Source organism: Odocoileus virginianus, chromosome 5 (assembly GCF_023699985.2).
Source record: "Odocoileus virginianus isolate 20LAN1187 ecotype Illinois chromosome 5, Ovbor_1.2, whole genome shotgun sequence".
Taxonomy (NCBI): Eukaryota; Metazoa; Chordata; class Mammalia; order Artiodactyla; family Cervidae; genus Odocoileus; species Odocoileus virginianus.
This window is the reverse complement of record NC_069678.1, coordinates 32,701,491-32,729,000: the sequence shown is the minus strand read 5'-3', so window position 1 is coordinate 32,729,000 and position 27,510 is coordinate 32,701,491. Positions and strand designations below refer to the sequence as shown.

At 37.4% G+C, this 27,510-nt stretch overlaps 1 protein-coding gene and 1 pseudogene across 1 annotated transcript in view; one reads left to right on the top strand and one right to left on the bottom strand.

The window, feature by feature from the left end:
• Positions 1–22,177, top strand: part of SNX7 (sorting nexin 7) — a 726,766-nt gene extending 704,589 nt beyond the window's left edge. The window contains exon 9 of the mRNA XM_070467754.1: positions 18,017–22,177. Within this exon, the coding sequence (XP_070323855.1) occupies positions 18,017–18,043 (27 nt within the window). The 3' untranslated portion in view covers positions 18,044–22,177. The remainder of the gene's footprint in view (positions 1–18,016) is intronic.
• LOC110149505 (CBY1-interacting BAR domain-containing protein 1 pseudogene) lies at positions 8,812–9,727 on the bottom strand (annotated as a pseudogene).
• Positions 22,178–27,510: the final 5,333 nt, after the last annotated feature.

Genomic DNA, 27,510 nt, shown 5'->3' with positions numbered 1-27,510 from the left:
GAACTAGAACAAATAATTTCACAATTTGTATGGAAATACAAAAAACCTCGAATAGCCAAAGTAATCTTGAGAAACAGGAATGGAACTGGAGGAATCAACCTGCCTGACTTTAGGCTCTACTACAAAGCCACAGTCCTCAAGACAGTATGGTACTGGCACAAAGACAGAAATATAGATCAATGGAACAGAATAGAAAGCCCAGAGATAAATCCACTTATCTTCGACAAAGGAGGCAAGGATATACAATGGAAAAAAAGACAACCTCTTTAACAAGTGGTGCTGGGAAAACTGGTCAACCACTTGTAAAAGAATGAAACTAGAACACTTTTTAACACCATACACAAAAATAAACTCAAAATGGATTAAAGATCTAAGTGTAAGACCAGAAACTATAAAACTCCTAGAGGAGAACATAGGCAAAACACTCTCTGACATAAATCACAGCAGGATCCTCTGTGACCCACCTCCCATAATATTGGAAATAAAAACACAGAATTTTAAAAGAAACCTCTCTTTAAATTTGTATCGAGAAGGGGAAAAAAATACAACACTGGCTTGTTTCCTCCTGCCACTTAAAAGAGAGATAAAAAATGTCTGACACTTGCAGCCTATTTCCTCCGTTTGGAGACTCCTGGCCTTCCTGCCTGTTACCCTCTCAATAGTACCACGTCCTGTGACATGGCAATGGAAAACTCTGATAGTCCAATTCAAGGAGGGATACCAATGGCCCAGACTCTTTAGGAATGAAGTTTTCGGTCACCTACCAGGTAAAAACTTCAACCAATCAAGCTGCTTGCTGAAGCCAAAGAGAATACAGAATGGGTAATGGAAGAAGGTAGTTATAAATACCAGGTACAACCACAGCCATGTAACCAGTTACCAAAATGAGGACCATCATTGTCATGAGTATTACTTCCTTATTTTGTTATTGTTTGTGTATCTGTATTTAAAGCAAATATTTTTGTTTTCTTTCCTCTTTTATCTTTTACCATGACCCATCAGATGTATTGAATCTATATTACAGTATTTAAATATTGTTAGACTTACATTAAAATGTTTAAGTTACAAGATAGCAAGGAGAATAGTAAGCATTATCCAAGGGCTTTGCATCTTCTGGGGAAAGGATGAACATGCTGTTTATTATACACAGGATACTTGTATCATGACAGTCAGAAGTAGGATGTGGTTGTTGTCTTTTTGGGACTTAAGTATGGTTTAGGAGATACATGAGGTGTTCAAGATAACCAAAAGTGGACTTGTGATGGCTGATTTTGAGTCAACCTGTTTGGACCACAGAAACACAGAAGATTGTAAGAGAATATTGTAAACAGCTATATAACAAGTTGGGCCTTCCCAGACAGTGCTAGTGGTAAAGAACCAGCTTGCCAATACAGATAGACACTAGAAGATGTGGGTTCAATTCCTGCGTTGGGAAGATCCCCTGGAGAAGAGCTTGGCAACCCACTCCAGTATTCTTGCCTGGAGAATCCCATGGACAGAGGAGCCTGGCAGGCTACAGTTAATAGTGTTGCAAAGAGCTGGACATGACTGAGGTGTATAACAAGTTGGACAGCCTAGAAGAAAAAGAAGATCTTGGAATCATAACAACTTTCTAAGACTGAAGAAATAGAAAATATAAATCAACTACTAGTACAGAGATTGAAATAGTAATCAAAAAGTTCCTCCAAACCAAAAGTGCAAGACTTTACCAGTGAATGCTACCAGACATTCAAAGATTTAATACCTCTACTTCTCAAACTATTCTAAAAAATTGAAGAGAAGTGAACACTTCCTAACTCATTTTATGAAGCCAACATCACCATCATACCAAAACCAGACAAGGACAACACACACGTGAACACATGTGCATATACACATTACAGGTCAATGTCTCTGATGAACACAGATGCAAAAATCCTCAACAACATATTAACACACCAAATTCAACAATATGAGAAAAGGATCACATATCATGATCAAGTAGAATTTATTTTAAGGATACAAAGATGGTTCAAGTCAATCAACATGAGACACTGCATTAATAAAATAAAGGATAAAAAGCATATGGTAAGAAGCAATCTCAAAAGATGCAGAAAAATTTGACAAGATTCAATATATATTTGATAAAAACTCTCAATAAAGAGTATAGAAGGAACATACCTCAGTAGAATAAAGGCCATGTATGAAAACACACAGCTAACATCACACTCAATGGTGAAAATTAGAAAGTTATTCCTTTAAGATCAAGACCAAGACAAGGATGTCCACTCTTGCCACTCCTATTCAACATAGTATTGGAAGTCCTAATCAGAGCAGTTAGGCAAGGAAAATAAATAAAAGGCATCCATGTTGAAAAAGAAGATGTAAAACTATTCCTATTTGCAGATGACATGATTTCACGTATAGAAAACCCTAAAGACTCCACCAAAAAACTATTAGAAATAACAAAAAGTACAGTAGAGTTGTAGGATACAATATCAATATACAAAAATTTGTAACATTTTTATGTGTTAACAATGAGCTATCAGTGAAAAGACAACGCTCATAATGAGAGAGAATAGCAAATGGAAACAACTGACAAAGAACTAATTTCCAAAATATATAAGCAGCTCGTACAACTCAATATCAGAAAAACAACCCAATCAAAAAGTGGGAGAAAGACCTAAACAGACTTTCTCCAACAAAGACATACAGATGGCTAGCAAACACATGAAAAAGTGCTCAACATCACTTGTTATTAGAGAAATGCAAATCAAAACTATAATGAGATACCACCTCACACCAGTCAGAATGGCCATTATCAAAAAGTCTACAAACAATAAATTCTGGAGAGGGTGTGGAGAAAAGGGAACACTTTTGCATTGCTGGTGGGAATGTAAATTGATGCAGCCACTATGGAAGACAGTATGGAGATTCCTTAAAAAACTAGGAATAAAACCACCATATGACCCAGCAATCCCACTCCTAGGCATATACCCTGAGGAAACAGAAAACTGAACAATACATATGTACCTCAGGGTTAATTACTGCACTATTTACAATAGCTAGACAATGGAAACAACCTAGATGTCCTTTGACAGATAAATGGATAAAGAAACAGTGGCACATATATGCAATGGAATACTACTCAGCCATTAAAAAGAATGCATTTGAGTCCATTCTGATGAGGTGGATGAACCTAAAACCTATTATACAAAAGACTGAAGTGAGTCAGAAAGAGAAATATAAATATCATGCACTGATGCATATATATATGGAATCTAGAAAGATGATACTGATGTATTTATTTTCCGTGCAGCAATGGAGAAACAGACATAGAAAACAGACCTAAGGACACACGGGAGGGGAGGAGGGAGAGGGTGAGATGTATGGAGAGAGTAACATGGAAATTTATAATACCATATGTAAAATAGATAGCCAAAGGGAATATTCAGTATGACTCAGGGAACTCAAACAGGGGGTCTGTGACAATCTAGAAGGGTGGGATGGGGAGGAGATGGAAGGGAGTTTTGGGAGGGAGGGAACATGGGTGTACCTATGACTAAATCTTGATGCATGACAGAAAACCACAAAATTCTGTAAAGCAAACATCCTTCAATTAAAAAACTAAAGTGGCAAAAAACAGTCCCATTTACAAAAAGAATAAAATACCTAGAAATAAAGTTAACCAAGGAGGTGAAAAACCTATACTCTGAAAATTATAAGACATTGTTGAAAGAAATTGAAGAAGACACCAAAAGAAAAAAAAAAGGAAAGAAAAGAAAAGATGTTCTGTGCTCATGAATTGGAAGTATTAACATTGTCAAGTGTCCATGTTGCCTAAAGCATTCTACTGATTCAGTAGATTCCTTATCAAAATCCCAAGGACATTTTTCACAGAAACAGAACCAAAAATTCTAAAACATATATGGAACCACAGAAGACCCTGAATAGCCGAAGCTCTTAAAGACAAAAAAGAGCAAAGCTGCAGGTGTAACACCTCCTGACTTCAAACTATATCACAAAGTCATAGTAATCAAAATAATATGATACTGACAGAAAAACAAATATATATATCAGTGGAACTAAATTGACAGTCTAGAAATAAACCCACCCTTATATGAACAATTAATTTACATTAAGAACATACCATGGAGAAAGGACAGTGTCTTCAACATTATTAATTATTAGAAAAATGCAAATCAAAACCAAATGAGATAGTACCTCAAACCTATAAGAAAGACTATTTTCAAAAAGTCAAGAAATGACAAATGTTGGTGAGGACGTGGAGAAAGGAATCCTCGTGCACTGTTGGTGGGAACCTGAATTGGTCCAGCCAACATGGAAGACAGAATGGAGATGCCTCCTTAGATTAAGAACAGAAGTACCGTATGATTCACCTATCCCATTTCTGGGATATATATGAATATGAAAAATGAATATGAAAGAATATGTTTTCAAAGAATATGAAAACATTAATCAAAAAAGATATTGGCACCCCCATGTTCATTGAGGCAGTATTTATGATATCAAGATATGGAAACAACTTAAATGCCTATTATGGGATGAATGGATAAAGGTGGTGTTATATAGCTATATATATATTATCATAAAAAAGATGAAATCATGCCATTTGTCACAACATGGATGGACCTTGAGGGTATTTTGTCATGTGAAATAAATGGGGAAAAACAATTGCTGTATGATTTCACTCATATGTAGAATATGAAAAATAATAAGCAAACAAAAACAAAGTAAATGAATAAACCAAATGAAAACAAATAAGTAGATATAGAGAACAGTGTAGTGGTTACCAGAAAGTAACCACTAGTAAATGAATAAAGGAATTCAATTATATGATGACTGATGGAAACTAAATATTGGGTGGTGAGCATGTATATATATATATATATATATAGGCTTCCCTGATGGCTCAGATGGTAAAGTGTCTGTCTGCAATGCAGGAGACCCAGGTTCGATCCGATCCCTGGGATCCCTGGGAAGACCCCCTGGAGAAGGAAATGGCAGTCCACTCCAGTATTCTTGCCTGGAAAATCCCATGGACAGAGGAGCCTGGTAAGCTACAGTCCATGAGGTTGCAAAGACACAACCGAGCAACTTCATTTTCATGTGTGTGTGTGTGTGTGTGTGTGTGTGTGTACACATAAAATAAAAACTTACATAATGTTGTAGGTCAATGTTACTTCAATTAAAAAATACAGTACAGTCATGGAAATATTAACAATCAGAGAAAGAAACTTTATCACGAATTTGGTACAGTTAATTTATTCTTTTTAGCTTTCAGAAATATTTCATAAAAGTAGATGGCACAGACTCTAATGTATAATCTTGTTGTGAGTGGGTGGTAATACATTGAGATATCTGACACCCAGTTGTTAGAAGATCAGAAAAATGCAAAATCTAACTGAAAGGCTAATTGTGTTTCACATGTGGCATCACAGAAAAGGGGAGGCACACCATGGGGGAAGAACACACTTTCTGAAGGCTGAGAGCCATGCATTTTGCAGTATGTCCAAACAAATCTTACAGAGAAGAATAAATTTGTTCCACCTTCCTTACCTTCATTCAGGAATTTAATAATTCATTCATCAAAAGATCTTTAAAAATACATGAAAGGAAAATAATTTATTGATATACTATTCTGACAATATTTCTCTGGTTTCAGTACAGGAAGCAAAGAAACTGGACATTGATTGATTCAGTGATTACCAGACTCTTCTCTCTTACCACTCAACTTTTCTTGACTCAACTGCTAGGTTGCACTTTCAAGAGCTGTTATCAACTAGACATATGGCTCTTAGTCTTTTGAATCCAATTTGCTTGAAACAAACAAACAAAATGGTGTACAGAGGGTGAAGATGTGGAGAAAGTCATCCACTAACTCCAGATGTTTATGGGTCACTGCCCTTGCCAGCATACAGACTGCAGAGCTCCATCACTGCTATTTTTCAAGCCCATAATTCTTTGGGCTTATGGCCCCAACAAGTCTGATACAGAACTTTGATAACAATATAATATTGATTCTGAAATGATGTTTTTGAATACTGTATACTTGATCCTTGGAAGCCTGGTTGCCTCAACAAATTTGTTGGCTGTCAACTATTTTTTTTTTTTTTTCCATTGTGAATCGAGTAAAATCAAAGGCTATGAGATCACAGTCCTCTTTCAGGAAAAAAATGTTAGGGTTAGGTACCCCTGTTTGATTTTATTAGTAACAATGGATAAAATTTTTAATAATGGATAAAAATGTTAATGTGTCAATAAATTTACACACATAAAAGTCTTTCCTTGATGAGACCAAAGCAATTATTATTATTACTTTTAAATAAGTGGAAAAGTGAAATTCTGTGTACTATCTCACATAGCAATCAGTATGATTCACACTAAAGTCTGTGTTCGTAGTGTTAGCCTCTCAGTAGTGTCTGACTTTTGCAATCCCATGGACTATAGCCCTCCAGACACCTCTGTCCATGGAATTCTCTAGGCAACAATACTGGAGTGAATAGTCATTCCTTTCTCCAGCGGATCTTCCCGCCCCAGGGAAAGAACCCAGGTCTCCTGCATTGCAAGCAGATTCTTTATCATCTGAGGCACAGAGAAGCCCCCTCCTTTAAAGTGCCTTCCCTATAGAGAACTCCAGGTCTTTGTTTTTGGTAAGCACAAGTTACTTGGCATTTCCCTGAAGCCTTGGGTCTACAGTGGTGGGGAGCCTTGGCATTCTCCTGCTAAATGCCTTGGAAAAGGATGAGGGTGTCAGGCAGTAGGAGGAAGAGGCACTGCTGCCGGCCATAGCCAGGATCTTTCCCCTTTAGAAACCCTGCTGAGTGGAAGGGAGGAGGAAATTTCATGTGAACCAATTTGGTGATCCAACAAGTCCATCCTAAAGGAGATCGGTCCTGGGTGTTCATTGGAAGGACTGATGTTGAAGCTGAAACTCCAATACTTTGGCTACCTGATATGAAGAGCTGACTCATTTGAAAAGATCCTGATGCTGGGAAAGATTGAGGGCAGGAAGAGAAGAGGATGACACAGGATGAGATGGTTGGATGGCATCACTGACTCAATGGACATGAGTTTGGGTGAACTCTGGGAGTTGGTGATGGGCAAGGAGGCCTGGCGTGCTGTGGTTCATGGGGTCACAAAGAGTCGGACATGACTGAGCAACTGAACTGAACTGAATTTGGTAATCTACTAGGTAGGACTGAGAACTAACTTACAATAGATGTGCTTGGATAGGCTTTTATCTTGTAGCTGTGTGAAGTTTCTTCACTTCCTAAAATATCTGCACAATTAGGGAATGTGTTAGCTGAATGTTAAACTGAAATTATGTGAGTCTATGAAACATGGAAATTAGATTGTATTGGGTTGGAATATTTTCAATAATTGAAACTATTCACTGGGGTTTTTCTTTAAGATCTTATGGAAAAACCCAAATGAACATTTGACCAACACAATAGTTTCGTCTTGCTTTTAACCCAGCCCCCATCTTAGACCATGTTGCTTCCTTTCTAATACTCAGTTCAGCCTGTGTCTTTTCTTAATGAAAAAAAATGCATTTAGAAGGGAAATGGGGATAGGGAAGATACAATTATCAATGCCACTCTAAACTACAAGATTTCAGAGAAACTGTGCTGTTCTTCCAAGTTGGTCTTTTTCAAAGTCTCTTAATGTGCAAAATGACATTCTGAGCAAAAACCTCAATTCTGACTACTAGGGAGAAGTTTGAAGCAGGCCTATTAGTACTGTTGTGCTTACTGATCTTTCAGTGACAAGGAGTGCCAAGATATACTTTGTAAATCCAGCATACATGTACTGACCCATTTATTGAATGCCATTCAAGATTTCTACTCCAGCTTTGCCATGGTCCTTTGGTAAATATTAAACCACTTTCCTATTGAAGGAGGAAATGGCAACCCATTCCAGTTTTCTTGCCTGGAGAATCCCAAGGACTGAAGAGCCTGGTGGGCTGCCGTCTATGGGGTCACACAGAATCGGACATGACTTAACTGACTTAGCAGCAGCAGCAGACCACTTTCCTACTGGTGTTTGTTTTATTTAGTTAATATGAGTGCTCTATTCATGATACCAACAGGGGGTTTGTTATTCTAAGTTCTAAATGTGATTTCCTCACTTGATACTGTGATGCAGAAATGCATTTCATAGACTGTTTGCAATCACAGATTATTTCTTCAAATACCAAAGACACTTTAGCTCTAAGGAGCTTAAATACTGTTGTATCTTCAAAATCCTTTGATAAAAACATTAGAAGAAAAGAAGGGATTCACAAGTGTTTTTTCAGTGCTCTCCAAACCCTACAGCACTCTACAAAAGATTATTCCCAGATTGTTTATGATTCCATATACAACCAGTTCAACTTTTGATTGACTTTGTGAGTCAGTTCAGTGAAACAACCTGTCAGTTCGTATTATATAATGGTCTAACCAATTTAACTGAATTGCTAGGGAGTGTGAAGCAACCAAGCAATCAACCCAGGCAAAGCAGTTAAAGTGATTTTACCTATAGGTACAGTCTGAGTGTTTGATATGCAGTTCGGTAAGTTGGTATGCTTTATCTACACAAAAATTATGTTTTCTTTATTATAAAATATCCCTATTGTTTTAGCCTGTATATTCTGCTAAAGTTAAGTTTACATAGAAACATCCTGAATTTTATTTTTTATTTATTTATATTTTCCTTGGTCAACATAAATTTCCTTTAATAATTTCTCCATTTCCAGTAGGATTTCATTTTGAGGTTTAACATATCAAACAAGTATAAAGTTTTGCAGTTTTAGTAGATCTGACTTCCCAGTTATTTAAGATAGAAAATGGAAATGCAAAGTTTCCTTAAGAAATTTAATTTTCTTATGTAATGTCTGTCTTCCTCCTCTTCATCAATCATCTTCTGCTTGTCTATCATTTCTTAGTCGACAGGTAGATAGCTGTCCTGTTCCAGATAAACATTTAGCTGACAGGGATTTCTGAAGAGATGCCTTTGATTTGCTTTTATGATATCTAAGGACTTCTAAACAAGGTAAATCATCTGGTGGATCCAGAGAATTCTGGAAAACCTTCAAGTCTTTGTCAGTCTTTTGTATATTTTGGTAGACATCAGTGTAGACCTACCTCTACAGCTTCACTGTGAAATAACATTTCAATAGTGATAGATTCTAAAAATATAGTCTTTATACCCTTTATTTTCTGCTTTTCAAAATTGTCAATAGTTTCCTCCAGATGATGAGTTGTTCAGATAGCATCCACTGTAGCTCTTCGTAATTCAGTTTCTGCCTGTGAAATAGCATGTCAATCAGATGGGTTTCTCTGATGTGTTCTTTCTAACTGAGTTAACTGTTTAGCTTCTTGATTTCTTGCTGTTAATATTGCTTTGAGTCATCTTATTTTATTTTTACAATGATTCCATAAGCTTTCAAAGGTTCAACTAACACTTTGACTTCAAATCTTTCAACTTCTGCCTGTCAATAATCCTGAAATCTGGCAAACTCATCAGCAAAGTTTTTCAGACCCTGCTTTAAAGTTGGGGTCTCTGTAGAGACATACACATTAATATCATTCACCAGGAATTCTGCTTTGTGTCACAGTCTGGCAGTTTTCTGCATGTAAGCAGCAGAGATTTGGCACAGCTCCCCAAAATGCTTCTCCACATTTGTGACAGTATCTTGTAATTGTCTGGTTTAAATGTCCCAGTTTCCCAAACCGAGTCTCAACATCTTGCCTTGCACGTGACTGGAGACTCTGGGCTGTGGCCTAATGATTCGGGCTCTAAGGCACCCAGGCCCATCCTGAATTTAAAAAAAAATAAATGTAAACTAAAGAATTTCTAAATTGATCTTTGTGGTTGGTTTAGTCACTAAGTTGTGTCCCACTCTTGTGATCCCATGGATGATAGCCCACCAGGCTCCTCTGTCCATGGTATTTCCAGGCCAGAATACTGGAGTGGGATGCCATTTCCTACTCCAATAGTCTATTGAAAAGGACTCTAATTTGACAGTAAAAGCCAAAATTAATACACAGTACTTTAACAGATATCACTACTCAAGAACAGTATGAAAAGTATTAATTTTAAAAAGATAAAGTATAAAATATCTACTGAAAACAGTACCCATTAAACAACAGCAGTTCGGGTCAAAGCCATCTATTTTTTTCTTTTCTTTTTGTCTGAGTTATTTCACAGAGGAATAGTTGAGATTCCATGATTGTATGTGATCATTTGAATGTTATGGTTGCTTATTCACTTTTCAGAATGCTGAGGCTTGTAAGTGTCACTCCAAGTAAGAATGAATACACTGAGGGATAGCCATTTTCAACTAAGATGTAATTTCTGGGAATAGAATTATTACTGAATCTGAAAAAAATGGACAGCATATATGGAATAAGGGTTATCAAGGATTATTATCAGGGAATGGAGAACAGTGATGCCCGAAAGGTGGGGAAAAATGTGGTATGCTCTATGAATTTCCCTATATTTCTATGTTGAGAGGGCTTCCAGGCCATAGAATATGGAGACGGGGTATGGCCAACATCCTGAGTTGAAGAGACAAAGCTTGGAGTTTGGGGGAAAAAAGCTGCCTAGAGTTTACCTACCCAAAGGGCCGCAGAGGCGAGAGCTGCACGAAAGAGAACCCAGAGATCTGAGCCCGTCTCTTTGTTTCTTTAGCAGAGTGGTGATGAGTGAACAGAGGTGAGGAAACTACCCAAGGCCATGAAAAGATTCACCTAAGTGGGTTAAAGATGACAGTCCATGGCAGGGATATAGGGCTGGTTAAGTCTCTCTTCTCTCCAGTGAGAGACTGAAAAACCTCACAATTCATAGGGCATCAGGTGGCGCTCACTGAAGAATCTTCATCAATTATAGGATAGTATTGATCTAAAACACTTCTCCAGCCTCACCTAACAAATCTTAAAAGAAAGAACAGTACCCAAGTAAATTAATTGTGACCCAGAACAAAGCTCAAGAATATTTATGACAATACAAAAATATCCAGTATCTAGCAAAGTGAAGTTCACAATGTTGGAATTCAATAAAAAAAAATGATTGAACAAAATAATAGAAAAATATGACTCATAATGAGAGGGAAAAAATCAATCAGTTAAAAGTCTGATGTTATAAATGTTATAATTAGCAAATAAAAATATTTAAATATTCTCAAAACTCTATTCTGTAAGTTCAAAAGGTATAGAAGTGGAAGATATAAAAAAGAAAAATTTCATCTATATAAATGTAAATTAAAATGTTTGATAAGAATAACACACTGGATGGGATTTATAAAGAAGCAACATTCCAGATGTAAAAATTTGCAAGCATGAAGACTTGGAAATATGTCAATTTACAGAAATAAAGCAGAAACAGAAATAAAGAATTTTAAAAAATGAATAGAGAATCAGTGTGATATGGAACAATTTTATGTGGCTAATACACTTAATGAAGTGCTCAAAGAAGACAGGGACTAAAAAAATATTAGAAGAAATAAAGACTGAAAAATTCCAAATTCAGTGAAGTCTATGATTCCCCAGATCAATAATATCAATGAATCCCAAGTACAAGAAACAAGAATAAAACAACAGTTTGTATAATGATGCATTTGTTGAAAATATGGTAAAGAGAAATTTTTTAAATCACACATATGATGAAGAATTTATATCCAGAATATATAAAAACCTCTGAAACTCAATAAAAAGGTGAACTCATTTTTTTTTTTTTTAATGGACCGAAGGTTTGAATAGACCAAAACAGATATACTATTAAGGCAAGTAAGCAACTGAAGCAACACACAGCACAATTCATCATTAAAGAAATGCAAATTAAAATTGCAATGGAGAACTACCACATATCTATGAGGATGGCTAAATTTATAAAGACTGAACATCCCAAGTGAGTGTAGAGTAACTGGAACTCTTATATAATGCTGAGTGCTCAGCTGTGTCCAACTCCTTGCAACCCCATGGACTGTAGCCCACCAGACTCCTCTGTCCTTGGGATTTTCCAGCAAGAATACTGGAGTGGGTTGCCATTTCCTTCTCCAAGGGATCTTCTGGACCAGGGATCAAACCCGCATCTCTTGTGTCTCCTACATTGGCAAGCGGATTCTTTACCACTAGCCCCATGTGGGAAGTCCCCATATAATGCTGAAGAGGATATAAAATAATACAATTACTTCGAGAGTTTGGCAGTTTCTTAAAAATTACACCCACCTCTACCATGTTATCTAGATAGTCCACTCCAAAATATTCATTAAAGGGCAATAAAAGTCTTTTCCACACAAAGACTTGTAGAGTACTGTTCAAAAAAGCCAAAATCTCTAAACAGATCAAACAAGTGAACAGATAAATTTGTATTTTATATGTTTGTCACATAATTTTACATATATATTATTTTATATAATAAATATTTATTAAAATTAACATGATTTTATACATGTGTATAATGTTAATATAATTATTCTATGCAAAAATTTATATAATGGAATTCTGCTCAGCAATAAAAATGAATGAACTGTTGGTATATTCTGCAGCATGAATTAATCTCCAAATAATTACACTGAGTGAATAAAGCAAGTAAAAATAGAGTATACTCAACATAATTCTATTTATATCAAATTCTAGGAAGTGCAAATGAATCCAGAGTGACAAATTAGTCTTTAATCTAAAGTGACAAATTACTTTGGGGACAGGGTATATGGGTGGAGCGAGGAGAGGTTGGAGAGAGCATTTATAAAAACATAAGGAAATCTTTGGGAATGATGGACATGTTCATTACTTTGATCTTTTTAATGGTTTCATGGGTGTATACATACATCAAAACTCATCAAATTGTACACTTAAAATATGTGGTGTTTGTTGTCTGCTAATATAACATCAATAAAGAAGTTAAAAAAATAAGTATATGTAGGAATGCACAGCTTTTCTATCCCTCACTACCCCTGTTAACACTCTTAACTTAGAATGTGCTGTCTTGGATGGTAAACTGTAAGTGCTAACAGTGGCAAAATAAAAGCTACATGTTTTCCTTTGACATTTTTGTGTGGGTGCTCAGTCTTGTCCGACTCTTTGTGACCCCATGGGCTGTAGCCCGCCAGATCCTGCTCCAGGGGATCTTCCTGACCTAGGGATCGAACCCACGTCTCCTGGGTCTACTGCATTGGCAGGCAGATCCTTCACCCCGGAGCCATCTGCAAAGCTCTGACATTACTATTATCTTATTCGATGTTACAAATGATTGACTAAGTATCTTTCTATATACACATTTTAGGGGCTTCCTGGATAGCACTAGTGTAGCAGTGCAGGAAATGTAAGAGACACAGGTTCAACCCCTGGGTCGGGAAGATCCCCTGGAAAGGCCATGGCAACCCAATCCAGCATTCTTGCCTGGAGAATCTCATGGACAGAGGAGCCTGGCAGGCCACAGTCCATAGGGTCACAGAGAGTTGGACGTGACTGAAGCCACTTATCACACAAGCATACACATTTTAATCATCTTGGAAACTTCTTCAATGGAATGTTTCTATTGGAGCTGCTGTTTTGCCAATAACTAGTTATGTTACTGGCATAGCATATCTGGCCCCTCCTGGTCTTAGCCCTGGAAGCCAAAGGAGGAAAAGCATCCTCTGTGATGACTCACCAATCAGATTTCATTATGCAGCTCTCTTCAGCACTGCAATCATTTATTCCATGCTACTTGCCAGAGAAATTGTTCTTTAGGAAGTTTAAAACTTTTTGTGGAAACATTTTTGTCATTTAAAAACAATTCATATTTCTTATAGAAAATTTTGCAAAATGCCCCTCCTCCAAATTTTAAGTATACTATATAGTTATAGCTGCTATTAATATTTGGCATAATTTACCTGTATATTTTGTGAAAAATCATATTTATATGTTATGAGAATGCTCTATAAAGTTATATAACTGACTTTTTTCATTTGATATGAAATGACATTTTTTATACTAAACATTTTAATGGCTGTCATAAATTCAGTCATTTAGATATACCATGATTTTTCACCCATCTCCTGTGTTTAGACTTCTATGTAGTTTTAAATGGTTTACTACTATAGATAACATTGCATTGTTCACATTTTGCATAAAACTGTTTTCTTGGGGAAATTTCTCTGAAATGGAATTCTCTTCTTAAGCACATCCATAATCTAAAAATTCCTCTTTCTGGTTCAATAATTCATTATTATCTACTGAACATTTACCATGCAAGATACTATATAGTAGAATAGATAAGGACCTGAATGCAGTCAAGTCCTACAGAAGCTAAAGGAAGAAGAGATGACCATAGGAGTTTCAAAGTAATAAGTTTAAATTTGAATTTGAAATCTCTTAAACAGTATTTTAAAAATAGCAAATATGGTATTGGAAGAAGAATGTTGGAGTGTGCTGTCTATCTATTCTTCTGCAGGAGTTCTATGCTCTCTGTTTGGGTGTTTCCCTAGTAGTCCCCATTAGCATCAATGTAACTTGAATCACAGGCTCATATGTTAAATAAAAATTACTTCTCGATATGGCTGGTATTTTGGTTTTATTGTTGCTATTGCGATCCCACGGACAGTAGCCTGCCCAGCTCCTCTGACCATGGGGTTTCCCAGGCAAGAATACTGGAGTGGGTTGCCATTTCCTTCTCCAGGGGATCTTCCTGACCCAGGGATTGAACCCTCATCTCCTGCATTGGTAGGCGGGCTCTTTACTTCTGCACCACTAAGGAAGCCTGACTTAATATCTACATTGCTGATTTTAATGTTCATAGAAATGATACCAAGATGACAGTTTTTGAACTCCTTAATGTTAGTATGCAAAAAAAAAATCCACATAAACTTCAAAAATTAGAGAATTTCATAAAATTAAAATGATGTATTTTTATTTTTTCAATGTGTATAGAAATTTACTTCCACAGAATTCAGATTTTATTATAAACACATTTTATTGAAAAGTATGCTGTTGGAAATATTTGCAAAATCATTAGTGGTGTTGAGTAGGCAAGAATGAACCATATAGTAAAGGATAAAAAAGAGAGAGAAAAAGAGCAGTCAGAGGCAAATTAAAATCCTGGCTGAATAAGCACAGTATTGGTAATAATGTTATATTGATATCAATGAAAAGACAAATATCAAAATGTACATTGAGGGTTATTTGGTTCACTATTGTGAAACATTTGAAAATGCTTAAAAATGGATCATTCACTCTGAAATGCTCAGAGAATTTGGATAACAATGGACTTTGTGAATAATGTCTGATTATTTAGAGAAGGGAACAATGGATCTGGGCTTCCCAGGTGGTGCTAGTGGTAGAGAACCCACCTGTCAATTCAGGAGACATAAAAGACTAGGTTCAGTCTCTGGATCGGGAAGATCCCCTGGGGATGGGTGTCGCAATCCACTCCAGTATTGTATTCTTGCCTGGAAATCCCATGGACAGAGGAGCCTGGCGGGCTACAGTCCATAGCGTCTCAAAGAGTTGGACAGGAGTGAAGCGAATTAGCAGACACACACATAATGGAGCTAAGGAAAAATCCTGGGACTTATTCTATTCAGTACTGTAGTGAAGGCCTGGGATTATCTGGATGGAGGGACATACAGACATTTAGTCTTCAGTATTCAGAATTCAGCAGCAAACTGCTAAGGGCTCGTTACTACCATTAGTCTTCTAAAAGCAGCTATGAATAAGCTAGAAAATGATTCATAAATACAGACACTGGATCTGCCACTCCATCCCCTACCAGCCCTAACAGACATTCTCAATCAATTGTGAATTTTTCCCCATTAAACCTAACAAGAGTTTGGAATCCTTCTTAATGTAATACCATGCGTGTGTTCACTATCCACAGATGGGCTTTAAAGATATTTAATATGGCTTCCAAATCTGAGATATATTGATGTTTCAGTTTTCTCATTACCTGCTTATTTGATAGAACTCTTGTGAAGGGTACATCAAACAGTTCATGTTAAAGTACATTGTTAATAAAATGCTATAAACTGTTAATGCAGAGATGACAGCCAGAATGATTATTTGTTTATGATTATAAAAATGCGGCTAATGCACAAACAAGCTAAATTCCTTTACCTACAGCCTAGAAGCCCTTTTTGTAGGCAGACTTTTTTGTTAGAGTCACATTAACTCTATTGCATGTGTGTTTGCCATTATATGGTGTGCTTCCCAAGGGCAGGGTAGAGTAGGTGTCTTTCATCTTTGTATTTCTGGGACTTGGTATAACATTAAAAATATAGAATATGCTCAATGCTTGTGGAGCTAAAATTAGAGTATAAAGCTAGATAATTTGAACTCGCCATTCACTTTTATTACAATCTCAGATGAGGCTGGCAATTCACAGTTTTACCTTCCATCTACATTAGGCATTTGCCATCCACTGTGAGATTGGATTTTATTATAGTTTGGTCTGGATGTCTTCATCCAATACTGTTGTGATATTTATAAGCCAACACATATGATATTCTTCTAAATTATGTAATAATGTGCTTGCATTTTGCTGGAGATGGTTCCCAAAAGATAAGTATTAATCCAACCACAAATATGTTTACTTTCTGAGATTCAAGGATCTAAAATAGTGATAGAATCTTTGACTGTGTCTCTGTTAAGCCTTGCTACCAACTGCCAACTGATTTTGAGATTCCAAAAAATATCTTTTCGTGTGTGTCCTCTTGAGCATCGTGTACTTTATTTCCTAAGAATTTAAGATTCAACTCACTCTACTCTGAAAGTGGTGCATTTTAGTTTATAGAAATATTGAGACAGCAACGCCCTAGCAAATTTGTTTTGGAAGAAGAGATGACTATTTCAAGCTCATATTCATACTGCCTTGGGAGAAATTTGTAATCTGGATCCCACAGCTGTTGCTGGGTGAGCCTGTAGGTCGTTTTCCTCTGGCTAAGCTAGTAGGGGGTTCCTACCTCCTGTCTCTCCAGCAAGATGCTCTCTGCATTTTTTTATTACTTGTTGTAACCTTAACAACTGTGTTTAGAAATGCATGATTTTCAAAAAAAACTCTCTTTATAAATTATGTATGCTGTATTGACTTAAAATCATGCTCATTCACAGGTTCTGCATTTGAGAGAAAACAAAGAGGATTTGGACAGAGCTAGATTCTTAATGTATTTTTCAAGAGAGGGAGCTAAAAGGGAAAGCTAATTTTTTTACTATCCTAAGAGATGGCTTGTGGATTGATGCCTTAAAATCTTGTGTGTGTGTGTGTGTGTGCGTGCGTGTGTACAGGCACAAGAGACATGTCCCTGAGTATTAGTATGAGATCGATCTATTTTACCTGCCTCTCCCTCAGAGCACTGAGCTACTTCAAAACTTGACTCTAAATACCAAGGCTGTGAGACCCTGTGATAGTATAAGGCTATGAGCTGGAGGAAAGCAGAGATGCCACATTTTAAGAGAGAATTTTCCAAGAGTAGACAAACAAAGAGGGGCAGGTGGTTGGTGCCGAATTTTCTGCAGCACTATGCACCTTAGAGCAAAACAGTGTTTTGCAGATAATAAATTCTAGCAAATATCAGTCTTTTATAGTCTATAATCTTTGAGGAATGTTTTGGTCTGCTTAATAATTATACTTTTGGGAGAAATGAACTTGAAAACATATTAGCCATGTGTGGTTTGCATAAGATAAATATACCAGCCTCTGAGAACACTTACTGTTTTTGTTTTCATAAAACCTGCTTTAGGAAGGAAAAAAAAAAGACACATTTTCAAGGTTTGCCCCTGATTTTGATGTTCTCGTTTTTAGAGTTTCTCTCTTCAGTCTGAGAGGAGGCCTTGAGGTCTTTGGGTCTATTCTTATCCTTGACTCAGTTGATCCCCAAAGTTGATTTCTCATTTTTAAAATGCATATGACATCATCCATCTGTGTGAATAATGGCAGAAGAATGAACTCACTGTTATGAATCACTTGTGATTTGGAAAGGTTCGTTTCTGTAGCTTTTAAGTGCATAAAACTGAGTTGAGGTGCATAATGAGTCTTTTTTTTTTTTTTCATTCGACAGCAAGATGTTTCCTTCACTGAGCTTTGAACGGATCTTATGAAGAGGATTTTCAAGTGGTGCCTGCATTTTGACTTTACAAGGCCATAATTACTGACTTTACAAGAGCTTCTGTGTATATATGTTGCCCTACCACCAACTTTGCTGGTGATATAATTCAGCACTAAATTGGCTCCGAGAATGTTAACCAACAAATTTGGATAGCACATTTTCTGACATCTTATCTAGGGGACTCTTAGCTGTTCCCTTGCAGAAATAAGTTTGGAGCAGGGCTGCAATGCAACCTTAGTTACAGGGCAGATGAACCAGCTACAAATGGACATTCTGCTACTGCATGTTCTGTTCCAGAGAAGGATGCAATCAGTTCAAGCTGTTTTTGACTGATGTTTCAGATCGTGGTCTTGTAAACAGGTCTGAGAATAGCTGCTTTTTAAAGACTGAAAATTCCTATAATTAGGGTATGTCTTAAAAATTAACCTTAAAAAAAAAAAAAAAAAAAGGTTGGAGGATGGAGGAGCTTTCAGTTTTGAATTGCTAGCTGGATGGCTGCAGCGCTGTTCTTAAAAGAGGAGGAAGCAGGTCATTAGAAGGGATGTGTCTAAAAGCTGTGTGTCAGAAAGAAAGGAAAATGGAGTTTCCTTGCTGCTGGAGAACTGTATAATTAACTGGGATAACAAGCACTGATATTTATTGTAGTGGGATGCAAGGAAGAAGCTGAAAAACAAAACTCCTGGTGTCTCTGCTCCACATCTGCCAAACTAATTTGGGGGTAATTTTATCATTTTAATCTGCGTGATGTTCTTCCCCAGTTGCTAAAGTACCCTGGTGCATACCAGATGTCAGACATTTAATGATGCCTCTGAGGCTCAGGATGGATTGGATTGCAGGTGTTTAATGCTTGCCAGGCCTTTAGATAAACCCTGAAATGGGTGTTTGCTGGTTAGCACTGATTCACAGTACTTCGATCCTTTAGTAAATGTTAATGGCCATTGTGGCCACTAGGAGGAGCTAGAGGCTACTCCAACCACTGCTTTGTTATCACCCAAGACGTGCAGATGTAAAAGGCTTCATTCAGGTACTCGAGAGCTAAGGAGTTGGTACTATTAAAGATGGAATTAAAACTCCCATGTCTCCCAAGAGATATGGCTTGAAATGCAGTAAAGTGACTAAGAGTGCATAGTTCCCAGAGGCTAGGATTTAAGTCCTGGCAAAACACTAACAAAACTCTGAGGCTTTGATTTCTTCAACTTTAGTGTAAGGATAATATTAGTATCTATCTCTTAGATTCATTGTGGGAAAAAAAATTAAAATTATCCAAATAAAGAATTTAGCTTACTGTCTGGTACATCCTAAATGCTGCTCCATAAATGTTATTTAGTTTTGATATTATTATCTGATTGTGGAGCTTGGCTTCCAGCTAAGGTGAGTGATGACTTAGGTTACCTATGCTATAGTTCCCTTTCTAGAAGTAGTTTACCTGGATATTTGAAACACTAAGTCTGGGGTCGTACAGACTTGGATTAGAGTCCTAGTTTAGACATTCAATAAGTCTGTGACCTTGGGAAGTTTATTTAATTTTGTTAAACCTCAGTTTAATGATTTTTATTTTTTCCTGCTTTATTGAGATACAAATGACACATAAAACCAGGTAAATTTAAGGTACAACATGACAATTTGATCCAAATATATTGTGACATGATTACTGTAATAGGTTTAGTTAACCCTTCCATCAATGTACATAATTACTTTTTTCCTCTGTAGTGAGAACACCTAAGATTTACTCTCTTAGCAACATTCAAGTATATAATACAAAATTGTTAACTATAGTCACCATGCTGTACATTAGGTTCCCAAAGCTTATTCATCTCATAACTAAAAGTTTGTACCTTATATACATGAATGTTTCTACCTTTTGACCAATATCTTCTCCATTTCCTCCACTTGCCAGCCTCTGGCAAGCACCATTCAACATCTCACTGGTCATAGGAGATTTTTTTTTTTTAACTGGACAAGTGAATCTTCTCATTTCTACTGAACTCACATTCCTCCTACTTACAACTTTGATTCTGATGGTAAATTTATCTCAGTCAATTTGAGATGATAGACTTTGGCTTCAAAGGATATGGTCTTTACTCTCTTAGTCTTAGATGGTTCATTATTTTAGGTAAATATTCCTGGATTTTTAATTTGGCTGCACTGGGTTTTAGTTGGGCTTTCCAGGTGGCTCAGTGGGTAAAGAATCTGCTTGCACTGCAGGAAGCACAAGAGACACAGGTTTGATCCCTGGGGTGGGGAAGATGCTCTGGAGGAGGGCATGGCAATCCCTCCAGTGTTCTTACCTGGAGAATTTAGCTCTCTAGAGTTTTAGTTGCCCCACGGGGGATATTCAGTCTTCATTGTAGTATGTGAGTCTCCTTAGTTGCGGCTTGTGGGATCTAGTTCCCTGACTAGGGATCAAACCTGGGCCCCCTGCACTGGGAGCATGGAGTCTTAGCCACTGGACCACCAGGGAAGTCCAAAAATATTCCTGGATTTGAAAAGCAGCTCGATGTGATGTTTTGTAAAAGAACCTCTTTTAGCATGAGTTTCCTCATCCTTAAAATGGGAATAAAAAATATCTAATTTTTGACATTGCATTTAAATGTGCTTATAGAAATAAAGCACAGTGCCTGGCACATGGCAGGAAGTCAGTGAACAAGCCAGACTGCTGCAAGAGATGAGAGAGTGCTGGAGCAGAGGGAGCCGTACCATTCAACTGCAGCTTGGCTCCACGATCTAGAACTTACCTCGTCAGAGGATAGCATCTGGACGTTCACTTATATAGAATCCTTTCTCTTCCTCCTTTCGGCATGGACCTTTTCTTTCTTTTTCCATTCTTATTTCTCCCTTTCCATGATATTAGACCCCTCCAAGTCAACCAAATATTAAGTATGCAAACATAATGTGGTGCCTCTTGTATTGTTCACTGATGCTTTTTTTTTTTTTTTAACTGTGATGGGGGAAGAGTCAACAGTGGCTAAATGCATTGCTCAGATTCTGGGGAAAGTCCAGCATGAGGACTCTGTCAGACTAGGAAGGTAACCTGTGGACCCAAGGACTGATGGTCAGGGTCAAGCAGAAAGGTATATAGTATGTGCTTACTCACTCAGTCATGTCCGACTCTTTGCTACCACATGGAATGTAGCCCTCTGTCCATGGGATTCTCCAGACAAGTATACTAGAGTGGGTTGCCATTTCTTCCTCCAGGAGATCATCCTGACCCAGGGATCGAAGCCAGGTCTCCTGCATTGCAGGCAGATTCTTTACCATCTGAACCACTAGGAAAGCCATAGAAAGATGTATAAGAAACTGTTAAACAACTCTAGAACATATTCAAGATGTAGTGCCATTTTATTCAGGTTTCTGCACAGGACTCCTTTTTGTAGTTGGCTTCTTTCATAGCTTGACTTCTGCCAAATTACTCCTTGGAGCAAAAATTAAGACAAAACAAAACTTTCCTTGCCACCACTGATGGATGTCTCTTGAAAATTTTTTCAACGGTGACAAGCACTCTGAGAGCAACCAGTTGACAGATACCTGAAGTCAACAGTTAGAGCTGAAAAGGAAAAATGCATGTTATAGTGCTGCCTAGTGGGAATTAAAAAAAATTTTCTACTAAACTTGAAACCCTTTAACATACTTGCAATGGTATTTTCTGAATTAGAAAAGCATGAGAGAAACTAAATGTGAGAAAGAACTGCTGAGAAGATGAAAATATTTTTGCTGACATAAAGGACAGGAAAGAACCCTACAGCTTTTGGTGATATTTTGATCAGGACTTTGTAACATGTCCTTATAAGTTACTTTTATGTTGGTGTGTGTAAATTATGAGTGAGGAAAAACTACAGAAGAAAAGAGGATTCTGTATTATGTTAGAAGATTACATTACCTTGAGTGCATCTGATTATATTATCTTAAATACAATAGAAAATGTATAAAAAGGCACTTTTCTCTTTCTTCAATAAATAATTATCAGACAGATATTTTTGAAATGTTGGTTCAGATGTACATGAAATTATAAGCTGGTCTAACATCCATAGTCAAGGTATGGCACTGGCAGGGTGTTCAAAATATTCTGTTAGATATTAGCCTAGTTAAATAAATGGCCTTTGCTTTTAATTTTAAGTTTGATATGAAATAAATTATCTAACATGTCCACTAACACAGATGCTGATCGTCAATCCTGGGGAAAAGGGAAGGAGAAACTAAGTGAAAAAGGTAGCAACAATGTACTCCACAAAATTTGTTTTGCTTATATCACATTCCAGGAATATTGATTCATCCTTTTTCAATATACCCTCAATTTGGTGGAAATCCTTGTGACTGTTTTTGAGGGATGTGATCACAGACAGGAATTTTATTTCATTTATTTGGCTTAAGGAGTCAAACAAATATGTTCTGAGTACCTAGACTGCATGTTTCTATGGATTCATGGAATGAATGGAATGGAGGATTCATTTCTGTCAGGCGGTAAAAAATTGCTTCTTTGAGGAGGTGACATTTGAGCTAAGAAGTTAAGGATAAAAAAGACCAAATATGAAAATCTAGAGCAGAAAAAATGGCTGGTACAAAGTCTTGAAGGCAGGAGTGGACCTGATATCTGGGTGCATTGGAAAAGAATTTCCCTTAAGAATTCTGAACCACAGACCTGAGTTCAGTGCATGAAACTCTCTTGCATGACTCCCCAAATACTAAGCAAAGAATTATTTTATGGTGGTCATGGTTGGCATTGCCCCAGGTACCTAACAGAGGTAAACATGAATTTTCTCTGCACAGAAAGGTCTCACAGTGAAGCTTCCCTAAACACGCAAAAAGTCAAGTCATAATAAGCGGTAGACAGCAGAACCTATAGTCTACAAAGTTAAAGGCTCAAAAAATGGCAAATGCTAGAATGATCAAGACAGAATTGTAAATGAGAATTGTTAAATATGTTGAAAAAAATGAAAGAATAGGGTCTCTCTTTAACCAAAAGACTTATATTGAACATATTTTATGTTCCAGGCAGTGTCCTGAGTGCAGATCTTAAACCTGCTAACATCTTAGATATCAAATCTCTAATATCTGTTGGATCATAGAAAAAGCAAGGGGCTTCCAGAAAAACATCTGCTTCATTGGCTATGCTAAAGCTTTTGACTGTATGGATCACAACAAATTGTGGAAAATTCTTCAAGAAATGGGAATACCAGACCAACTTACCTGCCTCCTGGGAAACCTGTATGCAGGTCAAGAATCAACAGTTAGAACAGGACATGGAACAACGGACTGGTTCCAAATTGGGAAAGGAGTCCATCAAGGCTGTATGCCATCATGCTGCTTATTTAACTTCTATGCGGAGTACATCATGGGAAATGCTGGGCTGGATTAAGCACAAGCTGGAATCAAGATGGCCGGGCGAAATATCAATAATGTCAGATATGCAGATGACACCAACCTTAAGGCAGAAAGCAGAAGAGCCTCCTGATGAAAAGCTAAACAGCTTCTTGAAAGTGAAAGAGAAGAGTGAAAAGGCTAGCTTGAAAATCAACATTTAAAAACGAAGATCATGGCATCCGGTCTCATCACTTCATGGCAAATAGATGGGGAAACAATGGAAACAGTGACAGATTTTAATTTTCTTGGGTTTGAAAATCACTGCAGATGATGACTGAAGCCATGAAATTAAAAGATACTTACTCCTTGGAAGAAAAGCTCTGACAAACTTAGACAACGTATTAAAAAGTAAAGACATTACTTTGCCAACAAAGGTCCATCTAGTTAAAGCTATGGTTTTTCTAGTAGTCACGTACAGATGTCAGAGTTGGACCATAAAGAAGGCTGAACACTGAAGAATTGATGCTTTGGAATGGTGGTGTTGGAGAAGACTCTTGAGAGTCCCTTGGACTGCAAGGAGATCCAACCAGTCAACCCTAAAGGAAATGAACCTTGAATATTCATTAGAAGGACTGATGATGAAGCTGAAACTCCAATACTTGGGCCACCTGATGGGAAGAGCCAACTCATTGGAAAAGACCCTTGTGCTGAGAAGGATTGAGAGCAGGAGGAGAAGGGGGTGACCGATGAGATGATTGGATGGCATCATTGACTCTATTGCCATTAATTTGAGCAAACTCCTGGAGATAGTGAAGGACAGAAAACCTGGCATGCTGCAGTCCACGGGGTCACAAAGAGTTGGGCAAGACTGAGGGGCTGAACAAGAACAACATCTTATATGGTCTCCATTCAAGTTAATTAATTATCCCAGTTTTTCATCTCTGGCTGTGGGACACTTTTGTATGTGTTCCTTCTCCTTGATACTCTTCTGAGTTCCATTCAAGGTAAGTTTGCTTGGTTTTCAAAATGTATGTCATCTGCCTTTGGTTCTATGTTGTAAAGTGCATTATGGGCTACTTCAAGAGCACACCTCTTCTCTACTCTGTGTGTGATCTAAAATGAAAGTGCTCTGTCCTTGAGCCTGACACAATGGGCAGATTTGAAAAATAATGATTCATTCAATGGAACATTTCATTAAAATGCACATAGAACTGGCAAATGAGAATTATAAAAGGATTTGAATTATCTGGACCATTGGAATGAAGAGTGAAGGGCTCTAACATACACACACAAAATGATAAAAGAAAAAGGGAGAGAAAAAGAAAGAACATTGTTATTGACATTTGAATTTGAATTTCATGGTTACTGAAATAACCATATAGATGATTTATACTCAATCTATTCTAGAAATAACAGAAAATGTAGGCATGAACTGATAGTATTGATTACAATTAAAAAATGTTTTCAACATAATTGAGAGATGTTGATTCAGTATAAGAATCTTAAATCTTTATTAAGAAATACTATGGCCTCATCTTCTCTGGTGGTCATGTGTCATTTACTTGCTAAGTTGTGTCCAACTCTTGTGACCCCATGGACTGTAGCCTGCTAGGCTCCTCCATCCATGGGATTTTCCAGGCAAGAGTACTGGAGTGGGTTGCCATTTCTTTCTCCAGGGGATCTTCCCAACCCAGGAATCAAACCCGAGTCTCCTGCATTGCAGGTAGATTTTTTTACCTACTGTGCTATGAGGGAAGCCCCTCATCTTTTCTAGAGACACTTAAAAAAGAAATTATGGGATTCTTATATTCTTTAAACTTTCTTTGTTGGCTAAGTGAAGCTTTGTTTAACAAAAGAGAGAAATATATGAATGACCCATTAAATGAGGTTTCAGTGTTCTGGTTTTGTGATGTTATTTCACTTAGGCCCTTTCTTGGGTACTCCAGCAATGAACTGGATTCAACTAAAGAGTATGTTTGTGTGCATCTGTGTGTTTGTATTTGTATATTGTCACATACTTTTTTTAAAAGAAACAGTATCATTTAAAGCATATGAACTTCCTTCTTTTTGATAGGACCAGCTAATCATATAGGAACAATCATATAGGAACAATACTAAAAATCCACCGTTTTTGTTTTAAGAAAAAGGTGACAGCGAGCATGAAACTGCCATAATAATGGTAATAATGAAAATGTTTAATAACATTTCAGTCATGCTTTTATCTTTTACCAAGCATTATTTCCTTTGGGTCTCATGACTGTATGTTTAGTGGATAGTTTTATCTCTAATTAGGTATTGTTTGATAGGAAGAGACCTGATGTACTCAAGCTAAATTAAGTAAAGATTTGTTACGAAGAGAAAGGAGTCCTAACAAAACCAAAGGATAGGTGATTTGGGAGACCTCCCAATGTACTGAATCATAGCAGGAAAGCCCTTGGTAACCCAAGTGCTTCTCCCTTGCTCTCTTGGTCTGCAAGTGTTTCCTAGTTTTCAGTGTCTGCCTGTCTGTCTCCCAACTTCCTCTTCTTTCCTTGCAGAGAGGTCATTATGTCTGCCTTCAGTTTTCATCTTTAACCCTGGGTCTCACATGTTTTTCCTACTTCTGGCAGATCCAGCTAATGACCGGAATCCCTGTATTCCAATTTGAAATTTCTGGAGGACAGTGGAATGGGAGTAGGGAGCAGAGAATCTGAAATGTCCTGTATGGACAAGGTGAAGCAAGAGGTGGGGCCACAGATCACGTTGTTATCTAGGGGTAACTCATCGTGGGTGGGGGCAGCTTAGAGGAGCTAGAGTAGGCTAGACACCCAACCTCCATTGTGTCAAAATACATTCCCTTTACAGATGAGGAAACAAGGCTCTATATTCTTCACTACCCAGAGTCCAGCTGAGATCCCAAAGCCCTTAGCATGGTAATTCAAGGTGAAAACAACAACAATCATTAATAATTAATACATGTGGCAAAGTCCGTCAATATGCTGATGACAGCTTTGATATTTTCTGAAATATTAAATTCTTTGGAAGAGTTTTTATTTTTTGGTATGTATCTGCTTTCTTGTTCTCTAAACACATGAACAAACAAGGCCTTTACCACTCAGAAGAAAATTCCGTGTCAAACTGAAAGCTGAAAAATGAAGGGGCTGACTTTAAAAAAAAATTAATTTATTATAATTGCAGGCTAATTACTTTATAATATTGTGGTGGTTCCCTTGTAGCTCAGTCAGTAAAGAATCTGCCTGCAATGCAGGAGACCTGGGTTCAATTCCTGGGTTGGGAATTCCTCCTGGAGAAGGAAATGACAACCCACTCCAGTATTCTTGCCTAGAGAATCCCCATGGACAGAGGAGCCTAGCAGACTACAGTCCATGGGGTCGCAAGAGTTGGACATGACTTAGCAACTAAACCACTGCATTGTGGTGGTTTTTGCCGTACATTGATTTGAATCAGCCATGGGTGTACGTGTGCCCCCCACCCTTCCTGAACCCCGCCTCCAACCTCCCTCCCCATCCCACCCCTCTGGGCTGTCCCAGTGCGCTGGCTTTGAGTGTCCGATTCATGCATTGAACATGGACTGGCCATATATTTCACATATGGTAGTGTACATGTTTCAATGCTATTCTCTCAAATTTGCCATTCCCTGATTATAAGCTTGGTCTCCTTTTGTGAGTTAGGAGACATTCTTTCCTCGTGGAGTGTGATAATCTGGGGCTTTTTGCTCTCTTATATGGTACCCAGAAACTATTTAATGAGAAAATATGGTGTTATTTATAATCCATTCCAAGATATTCAAACACAGATTTGGGTTTTGTTTCATTTGAAAGTTGTAGAGTCATTATTGTTGCTTAAGTAACAAAAAACAGGTTCTTTCAAATAAACTGCAGTTTGACATATTCAGTGGTGAATATATGTCTTACCTTTGTTTGATGACCCTAATATTTCTGGCAGGCCTCTGTCTCACTAACTCATAAATTTTCAACAGTGAGGCTCTTAGGGTTATGTGGACAAGGAGTATGAGATGCTGGCTTTTCCCTTACTTTCCTAATATGTTCATTAACATCATTAAGCAAACAATTCTAGGCCACACTAAGAGTGGTGCTTATTATCTTTATCAAATCCCAGCTTCTACTTCAGTGTCTCCCACATAGTAG